The following is a 14,428-nucleotide window of genomic DNA, read 5'->3' as shown; positions in this document are numbered from 1 at the left end:
TACTAAAGTGTTCGGCCAAATCAAATACTACCTGTAGAAAATGTTCCATCAATATGAGGTTGTGATAAGTTAACAGAGGTGGGTGGGGAGAGCAGGCTAGTTGTGTTCAGAGCCAGTACAAAGGGAATGAGTAAATTTGGTATGATTTTTCTACTCTGCTTCTGTGTCCTTGGTTAAACAAGCAGACATCTCAATCTTTTGCCTGTTTGCCGTTGCCCTTCCTGGCCCAGCAGCTGCTGCTACTCTCGATCTTTGCCTTGTTTGGTGCATGTGGTGGCATGGATGTATTACTGTAACAGCAGGCTTTTGCCTGCAGTCAAAAGGGTCAGGATTCTAGAAATAGAATTATAGCACAAGAAATTCCAGGGGAGAGGCCAATAGAGCAGGACCTGAGAAACAGAATTGAAATCAGTCAATTATCCAGCACTTAGATGCCACACACACTAGGCGGGGGATGGATTTTCTTAGTCCTAAGGCTGATCTTGGTACCTAGAATATCCACTGAGGAACCCTTTAAAGCATGTGTGTTCTTTTTCTTCCTGATAGGAGAGGTGCTCACCAGAGCCTTAACACAATTTTGTTTTGTTCAACAGGTTTGCCAGAAAACATTTTATTCAGGTAACCTCAACATTTGTCCCAACCCCAGAATACATAGTGAATGAGATAGTTGGGTCTGTGGTGTGCTGAAAAAAGAAACAAACAAATAAACAACAAAAAACCCTCAGAAAATATTCTTTTGTTTGCAATTTTTCTTTCTACTTTGTTTTTCTGCATTCTTCAGGAGGAAAGGATGATGAGATTCTTGCAGACCTTAATCTGCCTGATAGACATTTGGTTTTCTTCTGCAGCAGAGGAAATTCAAATATATTTATTCTAGCCAAAGGAACCCAGTAGTAGCCAGTTAATTCTTTGTTTTCTAATTAGAAACCATGCCCCCAATACTTGCTCCTTAGTCTTGCGACTAAGAGCCTTCCTGATGGACAGGGGAAAAGAATGCAAAGGGTCACAATAGTAGAAACCTTTCCTTTTTTCAATACAAGGTAAGGCACCGGCCGACATTCTTCTACACCATGATGCCTTGTGATTTTTCACATTTGTTTTAGTTCAGCTGGAGGCAAGAAGCTTAAATGGGAGTTTGTCTACGTTTTGTTGTTGCTCCTCTGTAGTATCTGAGATAAAGGGTATTTTGACAGAATTCTCATTTTGTTTCTGAATCAGCTGAACTGAAAAGATTTTTGGAAAAAAAGACTTTCTCAAACTGGTTGGATCTGACCAATATACCCTAGAGGCTAAGCGTGGTGGTGGCTGTAGTACAGCTAGAGCCCTGACCAAACAGAAACGTGGGAACCAAGGAGTATTGAGATGCTGCCAATTGCAGACTTAGCAAGTTTTCTCTGTGGACCATAACCTTCCCAACCACATGCATCCTGTTATAGAATTCTAAGCTTATGTTCACATTCCTTGGAGGTGTTCTTTTCCTCCCTTTAAACTATCTTTTAAAAGAAGATAGAGAGATGGGGAACTGGCTCATCGGTTAAGAGCATTTGCTACTTTTTCAGAAGAACCAAGTTCAGTTCCCAAAGCCTACATGGAAGCTCACAGCCACCTTTTACTCCAGTTCAAGAGAATCCATTGCCATCTTCTGGTCTCTGTGGGCATTGCATGCACATGGCACACATAAACATGCATACAAAATATCTTTACACATAAAAAAAAAAAAAACTAAATAAACCTTAAACTAGATACTTATGTTTTAAAAATTTTATAAATTAAAATGTTTTATTGTTATATTTTTAACATGTATGAGTATGTTTTACATACATGTAAATTTGTGCACCATGTATATGTTAGCTCCCTGTGGATGCCAAAAGAGAGCTTTGGATTCCCTGGAACTGTAGCAACAGAAAGTTGTGAACAACCCTGTTGGTTCTAGGAGTTGAGCCTAGGTCCTCTGGAAGAGCAGTTAATGCTCTTACCTGCTGAGCCATTTCTCCAGCTCAACCTTTATGTTGGCAATAACTACACTGTAACCTTCACTGCAGCAAAGACTGAGTTATTCATTCCCTTTACTCCAATGGTTTCAGAGTAACTACTCTAAGTACTTCTGTATGCATCTGGAATATGAGAACCGAATTTCCCTGATTTGGAATTTGAAATTATAATCTCTCAGACAAAATGGCACTTTAGAGATGTTGAACCAATTAACACACCTCTAAGAGTGGGAACTGAAGCAGTGGTTTATACCACACCAGGAATCCTAAACAAATGCAAGTCCAGCCTGAGTATGTCAAATTCCTTCTATCTTTTTAGATTCCTTTGTCCTTTTCAACTTTCCTTTTTATTATGAGATCTTTCAGATCTCAAAGAAAGATGATCAATGAACTTCCCTCGGCACTGAACAATATTACAGGGACTTTCATCCCCTTTCTCAATAGGACCAGTGCAGCTGTTGCCTTTCATTTCATTTTATGCCTTGTTCATGTGTCAGAGCAATGTCTATATTGCCTTAATAGTGTCCTGCTACTTCTCTATTCTTTATTCTTAGCCATGTAGCCTGTGGTGTGAGATTCTTTCCCTCAGACGGCACCTCTACACTCCCAGAATTTCAGAGTGCAGCATCTTTTCTTGATCCCATGTGCTTCTCTCAACCACAAAGTCAGCAATACTGCATCCAGGGGCAGTAACCAAGGAGATGAAGGACTTTGGGGTTTACTGCTCAAATGACCAAAATCTCAAAAAAGAAATATTCCAAGAAGGTACACAAAAGTCTTGCATTTGCAAGATACTTTTTTTCTTCTGTTACTCTTTGATAAAATCAATACATTGAATCAAGGAACAATCTTTGATTTTTACAACAAATTTAAGTTATGAAATGCTTTGTGCATCTGGAAGAGTTCTTATTTCCTGGGGGCCTGTCACGCCCAGCTTTATAGGCTAGTCACTTCCTTTATCTGCATCCCCAGTGACTCAGAGACAAGTTCAAATCTTTTTATGGGTGCAGTTTTCTCAGAGATTTGAGTACAGTACAAGAAGTTCACTTCCTGGCTCAACCATTTCTATGTTTGATATTCGACTATAGTCTTCTTGGTCATAAAATGGGAATAATAATGGTACTGAAGACATATTAAAACTCATAAAATGGGAATAATAATGGTACTGAAGACATATTAAGACATACATGAAGGGAATGGGACATTGCCCCTAAATACTAGCTTGAATTCATATCTTAGAAAGTGACTCTAGAGAAAGTAAACGTTTATAAGCATAGTAAATGTGTTTTAAGAGAATTGTGTGGTACAAAAACATTTAAATCTCCTGTTTCATCTAGTTTAAAAAGAAAACTTTGAACCATGAATAAATAAAAGATTACTTACCTAATTCACAGTTCCTTCCTTCAAATCCAACTTGGCACCAACATTCATAGGAATTAATATCATCCTTGCATATTCCACCATTTAAACAAGGATTTGATTCACACTGATCTCCATCTTTAAGACAGGATAAGAAATTGAATTATCAGATGATCTGCTTAAAATGCCCAGTCCTCCGGAGAACAGATTTATGAGGGTTGGATTCTGAGCTTAGGGTCAGAGAAGTACTGAGCTGCAAGCTATCTGCATATAGGCAAGTGATGTGCCTATTTTCCCAAGTTTCTAAAAGCTACTGCAGCAAAGGTTTTCAGGGTAATGCCAGCCTCAGAACTTTCACAGAGGGAGGCATACACAGTTTCTACAATCCAAAGACAGAGGGAGAAATGTATTTGTATGGAAGTACCATATCAGCATTCATTGAGAAGGAATGTCAGTTTTTCTTTGTGGAATGGGGACAAGTTAATCATAAATTAAATTAAATTGAACCACTTCAACGAATACTATTTATATTTCATATGAGGACATTTTATTGCAGGTCTTGCACAATAAACTGTGTTAGACAATAAAGGTGTTTCCACTCATGGACAGGTAGCCCAGGCACAGGGCAAATGCATCTATTTCCTTGTATTGCCTTTTAATGTTTCTGTATCATATGAAGTAAGGGGCTTTGACAACAGCAAAGTTGCCAGAAGCTTAAAGCTAATAGTTTTTTGCATACTAGTTAAATTCCAACTGGGCAACTATGTTCAGTGTATCATCAGAAGCTTAAAAGTGCTAGTGAGTGAGCTTTAGAAATATAATTGCTATATCCATTCTGCATTTTCCGAAGTTTCTACATTTACAGAGACTTTGGAAATTCTGACAGCAGAACAAACAAACAAAAATAAGGAATAGGCAAGTGGAGAAGGGTCAGGAACAGAAGGAAACCTTTAGGTCTGGTGTCTTAGTATCTGGCTTCCACTCATACTACTAAGAAAACATCAAGGGATAGGATGAGCCCAACCAGAAGGAGAAAGATATGTATTGTGGGCTATAGAAAAACTCTGTCTGTAGGACTCCATATATGAGAAAGAAAACTATGAGATGAAATGGTATGAAGGAGAGACAAATGGGACGAATCAAAGAGAAATTTCTTGTAACTAGTCATACTTTATAGCCAAATCCCTTGACATTTATTGTGTAGATGACCACATTCCATATTCTATGATGGATATATGTGTCCATGGTCTGTTGACTATGAAACTAGTATCCTTTTTCAGAAATAAACCCTCTGGAAAATTGGATTGCTGTAAAAATTAGACCTTGCCCTCTCTGCCCCTTGATCCAATGTGCTTTTGCACAGATACTGCAATTTGTTCCAATTCTATGAAAACAAAATACATTATCCCTGGTTTATTATTATTGATGTTCAGAACTGGTCTAAAAATGAGCTACATTTGCACTTTATATTATAGACCAATGAATCTGAATTATTTAGGGTGTTTTAGTGAAAGGGTCTGGGCTTGCAGCCAGCCACACAGGAAACTCATTTGCTGAGACATATCTTCAAATGAGTGTCATTTTCTTTTGAATTTAGTGTTCCTTTGCTCTCCTGTCTGTGTGTATTATAGGCCAGGAGAGAGCCATAGTTAGTAAGGGTCAAAGACAACAGGAGAAAAGACCCTGCTGTGTGAGGTTCTCTTTGAATATTACTAGGTTCTGGAGCTGGAGAGATGATTCAGTGGTTAAGAGCCCTTGCTCCTCTTACAGAGGACCTGGGTTCAGTTGCCAGCACCAACATGGTTGTTTATTGCAGTCCATAACTACAGTTTCAGGGACTCTCATACCCCCTTTCTTGTTTCCAGTTACCATGTACATATGTAGTATCCAGACATGCTTATACACATAAAATGAAAATAAATAAGCCCTTATGAAGAAGGCAGAGGATGAGGAGGAGGAGGGGGAGGAGAAGGGGAGAAGGAGTAGGAGTAGGAGGAGAAGAAGAAGAGAACAACAAATAAACAACAACAATAACATTCAGATTTCAAGATCATAAGACATTATAGTAAAAGATAGAGTTGGCTAGAAGAGAACTTGGGTTCCTTTTCTGGTCTTGTGATTTACCAGCTGGGTGATTCATGGCAAATCCCTTCAAGCCTGTTTCCTTCTCTGTGAAACAGAATTCACGATGCTTTACCCATGGGACTGCTGTGAGGGGTGGATGGGCTAGGCATTCTATAAACTGCTTCTGTGAATTGTATTTAACAATGTCTGATAGATGGTACTTCACTCAGGCTCTTTGTATGAGAGGTCATGGTAGAGACATACAGACATTGCAGTGAGGAGCCTGGGCCCAGGCTAATTTTGTGATAGATAGGAATCTTAACTACATGTGAAAACAAGGATGGGCGTTGTTGCTCTTTTTGTTCTTATTTGTGTTGTTTTAGTTTTTTGTAGTGAAAATAGTAATGACAGAAGAATGTCCTTGATGTCTCCTGTAACCAAGGGTATAATAAACATTGCACTTAGCTGATCTGGAAAGCCACTGCCCAACTTCAAAGTATACTGCTTGGGCTGGGTCTGGGTCTGGGTCTGGGGCATGTATAGGATGGGCAGTGTGAAGGGATCATGAGAGTCCAACTGCAGCACTGATTTTTTCTTCTTCTTCTTCTTCTTCTTCTTCTTCTTCTTCTTCTTCTTCTTCTTCTTCTTCTTCTTCTTCTTCTTCTTCTTCTTCTTCTTCTTCTTCTTCTTCTTCTTCTCTCTCAGTGTGTGTGTTATGCATGTATGTACATATGTATGTATGTATGTATGTACATTTGTGTGTATGTAGAAGTCAACCCTTGGTATGTTTTTTACTTATTACATTGTCTTTTGAATGGGAGAGAAAATCATTACATTGTTTTTCTCTCCTGGAACTTGGAGAATACTGATTAGGTTAAGCTGGCTAGGCAGCAAGCCTCAGAGAGTTTTCTGTCACTACCTTTTCAGTTCAGAGATTAGAGGCAAGCACCACCCATACCTAGCTTTTATTTTTTAGCATTTATTTTATTTTTATTATTTTCACTACCTTTTAATTAAAATAGGATTCCAATACTTTCCTCCTTTCCCTTGACTCCTCTAAACCTTCTCTAAAGCCTTCCTCAAACTCCTCCATGCTCTCCACACTCAAATTGATAATTCATTGTTCTTTGATTATTATTGTTACATAAACATACATGTAAAAATATTAAACTACAACCTGCTGGGCTATTTTTTGTTCTTTGTGTCTTGTATCATTTCAGGATTAGTGAGGTCATGGCTCTTAGAAGAGAACCTACTACTGTCACTTTACTAGACCAGATGAGTCCCCAACTATGTTCTAAATCTTCTCCTTATACCCATAGCCAAGTGTAGCTACCATTCATCATCAAAGAAGCTTCTCTGTCCTGGAAATGGAGATCACTGTAGCAAACCACAACTGGACACAATGGAGAGATCAATGATCAGGAGAGCCTAGTTCTAGTAAATACATTACAGTTCTTGCATGTATGGCTCAGTGAGCATCACAGAAGAGGGAGCAGAAAGAGTAGAAGAACCAGTAAGTATCCTGTTAAACAGTCTCTCCTAGAAATGGCTGCATAAACAAAATCTGAACATGTTAATGTGGAAGGGGAAAAGTCTCAGAATCTCAGCCCTAGACAAAACAATTACAGGCAACTGCTAAGAGAGGTGGGACAAGAGGGAGGGAGGGAGAGAGAGGGAGGGAGGAAGGGAGAGAGAGAGAGAAAGAAAGATTTTGTCATTTGGTGACTAAGCCAGTGTCATCATGAAAGAAAGGACCTCAATTGGGAAGATGTCTCCATCAATTGGCCTATAAAGCATTTTCTTCTTCTTTTCCTTCCTTCCTTCCTTTCTTCCTTCCTTTATTCCTTCCTTCCTTCCTTCCTTCCTTCCTTCCTTCCTTCCTTCCTTCCTTTCTTCCTTCCTCCTTTCCTTCTTTCTTTCTTTCTTTTTGTTTTTTTGAGACAGGGTTTCTCTGTATAGCCCTGGCTGTCCTGGAACTCACTCTGTAGACCAGGCTGGCCTTGAACTCAGAAATCCAACTGCCTCTGCCTCCCAGAGAGCTGGGATTAAATTGCAGTGTGAGGGCCAAGCTCCCTATGGGTAATGCCACTCATAGGTTGTGTAAAAAAGATAGTTCAGCAAGACGGTAAGGAGCATGGCTCCATGTTTCCTTTCATTGCTCCTACTTCCCTGCCTTGGGTTCCTGCCCTGACTTCTATCAATGTGATCAGCTGCAAGTAAAAACCAAATAAGCCATTTCCTCCTGCAGTGGCTTTTGATTATGTGTTTACTAAAACAATAGAAAGCACATTACTAGCGGGACTTATCTCTTCCATAACCCCCTGGTTTGCACTTAGAAACAAGTGTTAAGCTTCCATGATTTAACTGGAGTATAAACAGTTTGCATAACTTTTGTAAACCAACTCAGAGGTGGACTTGGAATTGTTCATCTTTAAAAATAAGGAAGGCCAAAGCGAACCTCTTTTCTTTTACAACTTCAATTGGAAAGTGGAGAAATAAGAATGAGTTATGAGGATGTGAGATTTTCTAGTAGTTTCTCCAGAAATGGAATTCTAGAAAATTGAATTGGACCTTGAATATATGGAGCTCAGTAAATAGTGTCCAAGTTCATTTGTTATGTCTATGGACATAGACTCTGAAAGAAGACAGCCTGTGAAATGTCCCTCAAAATACAACTTCTTTAATTTTTTTTGAAATTTGTATTTGTGGACAAAATTTAAAAGTGTATAAAGATATAATATAAATAATAAAATTGCTTATTGTTAAAGTTTTAAATTTCTTCCTTTGGGTGAGTTCATTGGGCCGGTATTTCCATGGTGTCTTCATTGTAGATAGTGTTGTAGGTTTTGGGAGCCTATCAACACGTCAAGCTACTGATTCCAGCAAAAATAAGCCTCACATTCTAGGAGGGTGGGAAAATGAACACTGTTGTGGAAAGTTCTACAGGTTGAGTATCCTCAATATGAAAACTCAAATTTCAAATCTGAATCCACAAGTGACAGCAAATGTTCATTTAACTCTAAGACGCAATTGTTTTGCATTCTCTCTGCATTTGAATTTTTTTTTTTTTACTGAGACTGTACAACCTCTGTATATAAAAAAGGTACAATTCTGAAGTGTTTCATATAGCATCTAGAAAATAAAATGAATTGCTTACCAACATACTGCTTCCAAAATTCAGTCTGTAAAAAAAAGGAATACAGCTTAATGATTGTGTTTAAAGTATTTTAATGTGATCCCTTTCCTTTTATAACATTTGTGATATGTGATATGATATGAAGTGATATTTTTAAGATCTCAAATACAAGGTTCTGTTCTTTAATAATTGATCTACAGTACTTTTTATTTTGTTTTATATGTGTGAGTGTTCCATCTGTGTGCATACACAAACCCTGTATATGCACTGCCCAAAGAGGTGAAAAAAGACTGTTGGAGTTCCTGGATGCGTGGATTGGAATCTGTGTCCTCTGGAAGAGCAGTCAGTGCTCCGAAATATGGAATCAGCTCTCTAGTCTCACATTCTTTTGTGATTTTGTGAAAATCAAGGTTTTCTATCTTTTGCTCTGGGATGTATTATTCAGGTATGATGTGGGTATACTCACAGTTTTTTCATCATTTTCAAAAACTTCTCGTGCTTCTTCAAAACTGCATCTTTCTTCTATACATTCTCTCTCAAGGTTTCCTCTAACAAACTCTTCCAGTTTCCCTGAATTATATCTCTTTGGACGGGTAAGAATTTTGGTGGCATTTTCACGATCGAGGAAAACTGAAATTTAAAAGTATAGTTCTTTAGTTTTAGAAAGAAACACTCTAAAAACTAAATGTGTTTTTAAAGAAAAGTGTTTTTAAAGAAAAAAAACTAAATGTGTTTGTTTTGTGTTCCAGTAATTCCACAGCTAATTTTTCTTTGGGGCGATATGGAATGATCTTTGGGGCTTTTCTTTTTAGCTCTACTAAAAACTATGATCTTTTCACAGAACTGTATATAAATGGAAATTTAGGAATTAAAATTAAATTTTATTTTTAATTGGTAGGGTGCCAGCAATAAAAGGTCACATTTCAGTTGTATTTGTATTTAACTTGGATGAAAAAGAAAGTTCTTAACTAAGCAGTTAGGTTCACACTTTGTCATCACTCAGTGCAGGAGCCTTCCCAGTTGGGCTCTTTCCAGCATGTAGTCTCCCAATGACTTTGCAACACATATCCCATGAAGAAGAGAAACCTGTTTGTGTTTCTTTTGATTTTCATTTTGTTTTTGTTTGGAGAGAGAGGGAGGGAGGGGGGAGGGAGGGGAGAGAGAGAGAGAGAGAGAGAGAGAGAGAGAGAGAGAGAGAGAGAGAGAGAGAGAGAGAGAGAGAGAGAACATGAAGTTGGGTAGTTGGAGAGATAAGAAGGATCTTGGGAGTTGGGAGAGGGGAAAGAATATGATCAAAATAGTTTGTATGAAAATATATTAAACAACAACAACAATAACATCCCAACTGTACGTCAGCTGCAAATGTGACTCCAATGCTTCTCATGGCATAGTGAGGAACAATCACGGCATCATTGATTTTATCTTCAGGTCCATGATGCCTTTAGTTGGCATATAAATGCCAGTGACTGAAAGCATTTCACTGAAATTCGTGATAAGGTTTCTTTTAGCTATGACTGCCTGCTCTGGAGAACACTTTGGCTTTTTTGAGGACTGAAATCTTTCGGTTTTCTGCCTTCTTCCTTTTCATTCTCCTTTGTCTCTTCCTCTTTGTATGTATTTTTATTTCTGTATCTCTCCCTCTGCTTATGTTCATGTATGTATGCCTTGAATCACACGTATCTAAATCGTACTGTCTGCATGAATATGGATAAACCATACAATGTCTGGACCTTATCTTTTTAAAATGTAAAATGAATGCAACATTAGTGTAAGGGTGTGCATCTCATCATCACGTTGCTGGATCTCTGAGCAAAGTATAGGCTTATGGGTCCTGGTTATTTGCTTCTTCCCCATGTTGCTCATGCCTCTCCCTCCCCCTTCTTAGCTTTCTCTCTTCTCCTGTTCATCTATGCACTTTAAAGTGTCTTTATATTTTCATTACCCTCTGTGCAAGAAAATCATCATTGTCATCATTGGTAATAACCATGTAAAGAAACTTTTTGATTTCATGTATTTCCTGACTGCTTGTCACAGTCAGAAAAGGATCAGCCTGTATTTTCAGCCAGAAGTCAGACTACAGACCCTGCACTGTGTTGATATTACCACATTATCTTCAACCCCCAGACACTCCGTACATGTCTCCCAAACCTTTCATATGCATGTGCCTATTAAATCATATCAGCACTATTTTATAATTATCACTCCAATTGTCAGTCTCCTTTTTTATTACTACTGTCCACAGTATACTGTTTTGTTTCCATTGGATGATGGCAAGAGACTTAAGGTTGGACTCCCTAGCCTGGAGCCTCATCAGTTCCCTATAGTGTTACCAGACTGAGTGTTATAACACAGTGAGGGGGTGCTTTTCACACTTACACCTCTACATTGCTCTCTCCTTTTCCATCTCCTTAGCTCAGGACCCTTTTTGGATGGTTTGGCCCACCCCATTTTCTTGCCTTACTTCTTCTAACAGTCAATGGTCAAACCAGATGAAGCATCTTGAATACTTACATTACTGTGGATATGGCTCTTTCTATGTGACGGTTACTATCTACATAAAATGTTTCTCTCTCTCTCTCTCTCTCTCTCTCTCTCTCTCTCTCTCTCTCTCTCTCTCTCTCTGTTTGTGTGTGTGTGTGTGTGTGTGTGTTCTGGCTAGCTTTGATGTCAATTTGGCACAAGCTAGAGTCATTTCAGAAGAGGAGCCTCAATTCCAAATATGTCATCACCAAACTGGCCTGTGAGTAAGACTTTGGAGTGTAATCTTGGTGATTGATTTGGGAGGGACAAGCTCACTTTTGGATGGACTACCCATAACATAAGCTGGTGGTCCTGGTTCTGAGTTGTGCAGGAAAGCAGTCTGAGCAAGCCTTGAGGCAGAAGACAGTAAGCAGCATTTCTCCATGGCTTCTCTATCAGCTCCTGCCTCCAGGCTCTTGTCTGCTTTCACTTCCCTCTCTGACTTCCCTAAGCTGAAATAGACCCTTTCTTCCCAAGTTACTTATGGTCATGGTGCTTAAAACAACTACATAAACTCTACAAATATGTGTGTGTCTTTACATATATACATATATGTGTTGTATATATGAATACATGCATTGTGTATGTTCTCATATATGTGGGGATTAAATGACAATCCTGGAAGTCAGGTCTCTTATTCACTGTATAGATCCTCAGGATCAAATTCTGGTTGTGAGGCTTGGTGAATAGCACCTTTACCTACTGAGCCATCTGGCTGGCCCCTGGATCAGACATTTAAGGGTACTGAACAACTAACTGTTCATCTCTTGAGATCTTACTCCAAACACGGCATCTGTCAGGAGATTCTACATACATTATGTTCCTTCTTTTGTACTTCCTAAGCATGTGGTACACACATTATCCTATCCTGTTAAAGGCTTTTTGCTGTGCCCATGGTGCTTTAGAAAGCGAGCAGAACCTGATTATCTCTGCTACTGCTACCTTGCCACAGTACCACACACCATAACAGTATGTACTAATAATATTCAAATGCATCAAAGACAATGTTGATTTGTACATACTGTAAACCAAAATTCATTTTACAGACTAATTTTGATTTCCAAATTTTAAATTGTCACAATAAATCAGTAGTTATGAACATGTGGCCTCTGTTCTAAAGCCCAGGACAGTTTAACAGAAGAGTGTGCTACATGAACACCTAGCCCCACTCCCACAGCCAGGGACATTTCCCTGGTTCCCTGAAAAAATTGACTCAAATCTTGTTGCTTTTATCCTCAATAGTATCTGAGAATCATACATTAACACACCTTGAGGATTACCTCTAGTCATTATGGCCCCAGCTCTGAAATTGTGATTTTTTTTCCTATCATTTTACATCTAAGATTCCCTCACCACTAAGAAGTGCTTGGATCTTTATAAGAGAGTGCTTGGATCTTTTGTTCTCACATAGGTCAATCCAGTGCAATACGTTGAATGACCTGCCTTTATGGTCCACATAATGAGTTTTCCAACATGTATTTTTCATCTCTACCCACATTGCTAGTGCAGTTTAACCTTTGCATTCTCATGTCATCATTTCAGCTTTTCAGTCTGATTCCACAGCTGACATCATGTCTGGAGTGGGAACCAGGAGACCAGGCTGTTTTCTGGGGATGCTCAGGGTTGGCACCCCTGACCCTGGTACTGTTGCTTGCTTGATTTTAGTAGGTTGACCAGTAAGTGTGATAAATGCGTCAGGGTGAGAGAGTTGTTTGTCTAAATGCAGTAAGTTCTTCCTGTGTGGCTTTCCCTGGAGAGTAATGCCACTGTTGTTGCAAAAAAGAAGCCAAAAACCTGATGGTGCTGTACTTCACAGGAACTAAGCTCCTTCTCTTTCTAGCCATTTGTATATTTACTTTTGTCCCCTAGGGAGGCCTCTGAGTATTAAGGTTCTCTAAACATCAGCTCTGAGATGTACAACAGATGAGATGATTTATTCGCATCTATGTAAAAGTTTTTCATGACAGCAACTTAGTATAAAAGCATAATCTTCCAATTTTAGCTGAGAAATTAAACTATAAATATATGTTTAAACATTGTAACTATGACTTACCATCTAGTTCTAAAACACTGGAATAATGCAGATTCAAGAAAGACTTTTTATGTAAATAAATCATTGTGGTTTTGATGTTCCCCCTTTTGATTTCAAGGTTGGTGAGTCTAAAATCCTAAAATAACATGTTTCCCTGCTTATCTTGCAATTTCTTTGTTAAGACATTTTCCAACTTTCATTTCTTTTAAACCAAGGACACAGAAATTTTAAGAGGAATTATATTGTCAAACCATAAGAATAACTGTATCTATTAAATAAAATGCAGCACAAGCACTGTAAATCTAGTTGTTTTTTCAGACGCTGAAACTGTAGTTAGCGCAGAGCCGGAGTTACTGGCTGACATGTTGCCTGCTAAGATAGAGACTATAGCTGTCAAATCATGAACTCTTACTTTACTTGATAAAGGTAGTTCTAAATATTTCTGTCTTTAAAAGAAAAGCATATTCGGTGTAGAATTGAAAAAGAAACAAACCTGCACATTCAGTACTGAGTAGATATCCCAAAAGGAAGATGGTGATGAGACCCGGAGATCCTGCCATGATGGTGTTCAGTTGCTGCATGACCTTTGTTAGGAGATTGTGCAAGTGTCAGGGCCAATCAATTGTTCCAAAGTACAAGCTGAATGGGATTTACTTCTGGGAAATTGTTGTCCATCTCCCTTGGTGTATCTTTGGGCTATTTCCAGTTGTTTCTTGGGTCAAGTGAAGAGAATGGTCAGGGCTCATCATTGAAGTGCACTCTGGTTTCAGGGGCTGCTGCCACTGGGGTAGAGCTACATCTATGCTACCAGGAAAGTTTATCTGTGGGAACTCAGTTTATCTTCATCACAGAGCAAAAATATAGAGTTTAAAGATAACAAGCAGATCCCTTTATTTTGTTCTTTATGTTAATGTTTTACACACACACATATTTGGAATAGTAACTATATATTAGTCTGTGATTCCTCATATTTTTTAAAATTATTTACCATTAATGTAAGCTGAAAAAAATGAGTTTCCTTATCTGTAAGTGGGAATAGTACACAGTACCCCTTCTCTACCTATTTAATCATTGGAGGCTTAATAAATAAGATGTCTTAATACTCTGAAAGCTCATAATGACTATTATTTATTGTTGGTATTTTGTTATTGCTATATGTTTGGATAAATAATAAATGGAAAAAATAATGGAATAGAAAAAAGAAATGGCTCATTTTGTCATGCTTTTGTCCAAGTTCTTGTCCTTGCTAATGGGATAAGCAAAAAAATGCCTTGTGTTCTAATTTAGCTCAAATTATGAATATAATTAAGCATTTCCTTAGAA

At 38.3% G+C, this 14,428-nt stretch overlaps 1 protein-coding gene across 2 annotated transcripts in view; it reads right to left on the bottom strand.

The window, feature by feature from the left end:
* F9 (coagulation factor IX) overlaps positions 1–13,686 on the bottom strand; it is a 29,200-nt gene extending 15,514 nt beyond the window's left edge. Inside the window, exons 1-4 of one of the 2 annotated variants that reach the window (XM_052171678.1) lie at positions 13,599–13,686; positions 9,020–9,183; positions 8,575–8,599; positions 3,375–3,488 (exon numbers count right to left, since the gene is read on the bottom strand). In XM_052171678.1, the coding sequence (XP_052027638.1) occupies positions 3,375–3,488; positions 8,575–8,599; positions 9,020–9,183; positions 13,599–13,686 (391 nt within the window). The remainder of the gene's footprint in view (positions 1–3,374; positions 3,489–8,574; positions 8,600–9,019; positions 9,184–13,598) is intronic. The other variant, XM_052171679.1, reaches the window with a different exon arrangement.
* Positions 13,687–14,428: the final 742 nt, after the last annotated feature.

This window comes from Apodemus sylvaticus, chromosome X (genome assembly GCF_947179515.1).
Source record: "Apodemus sylvaticus chromosome X, mApoSyl1.1, whole genome shotgun sequence".
Lineage (NCBI taxonomy): Eukaryota > Metazoa > Chordata > Mammalia > Rodentia > Muridae > Apodemus > Apodemus sylvaticus.
The sequence above is the reverse complement of the archived record's forward strand: the minus strand, read 5'-3'. Positions and strand labels throughout refer to the sequence as shown.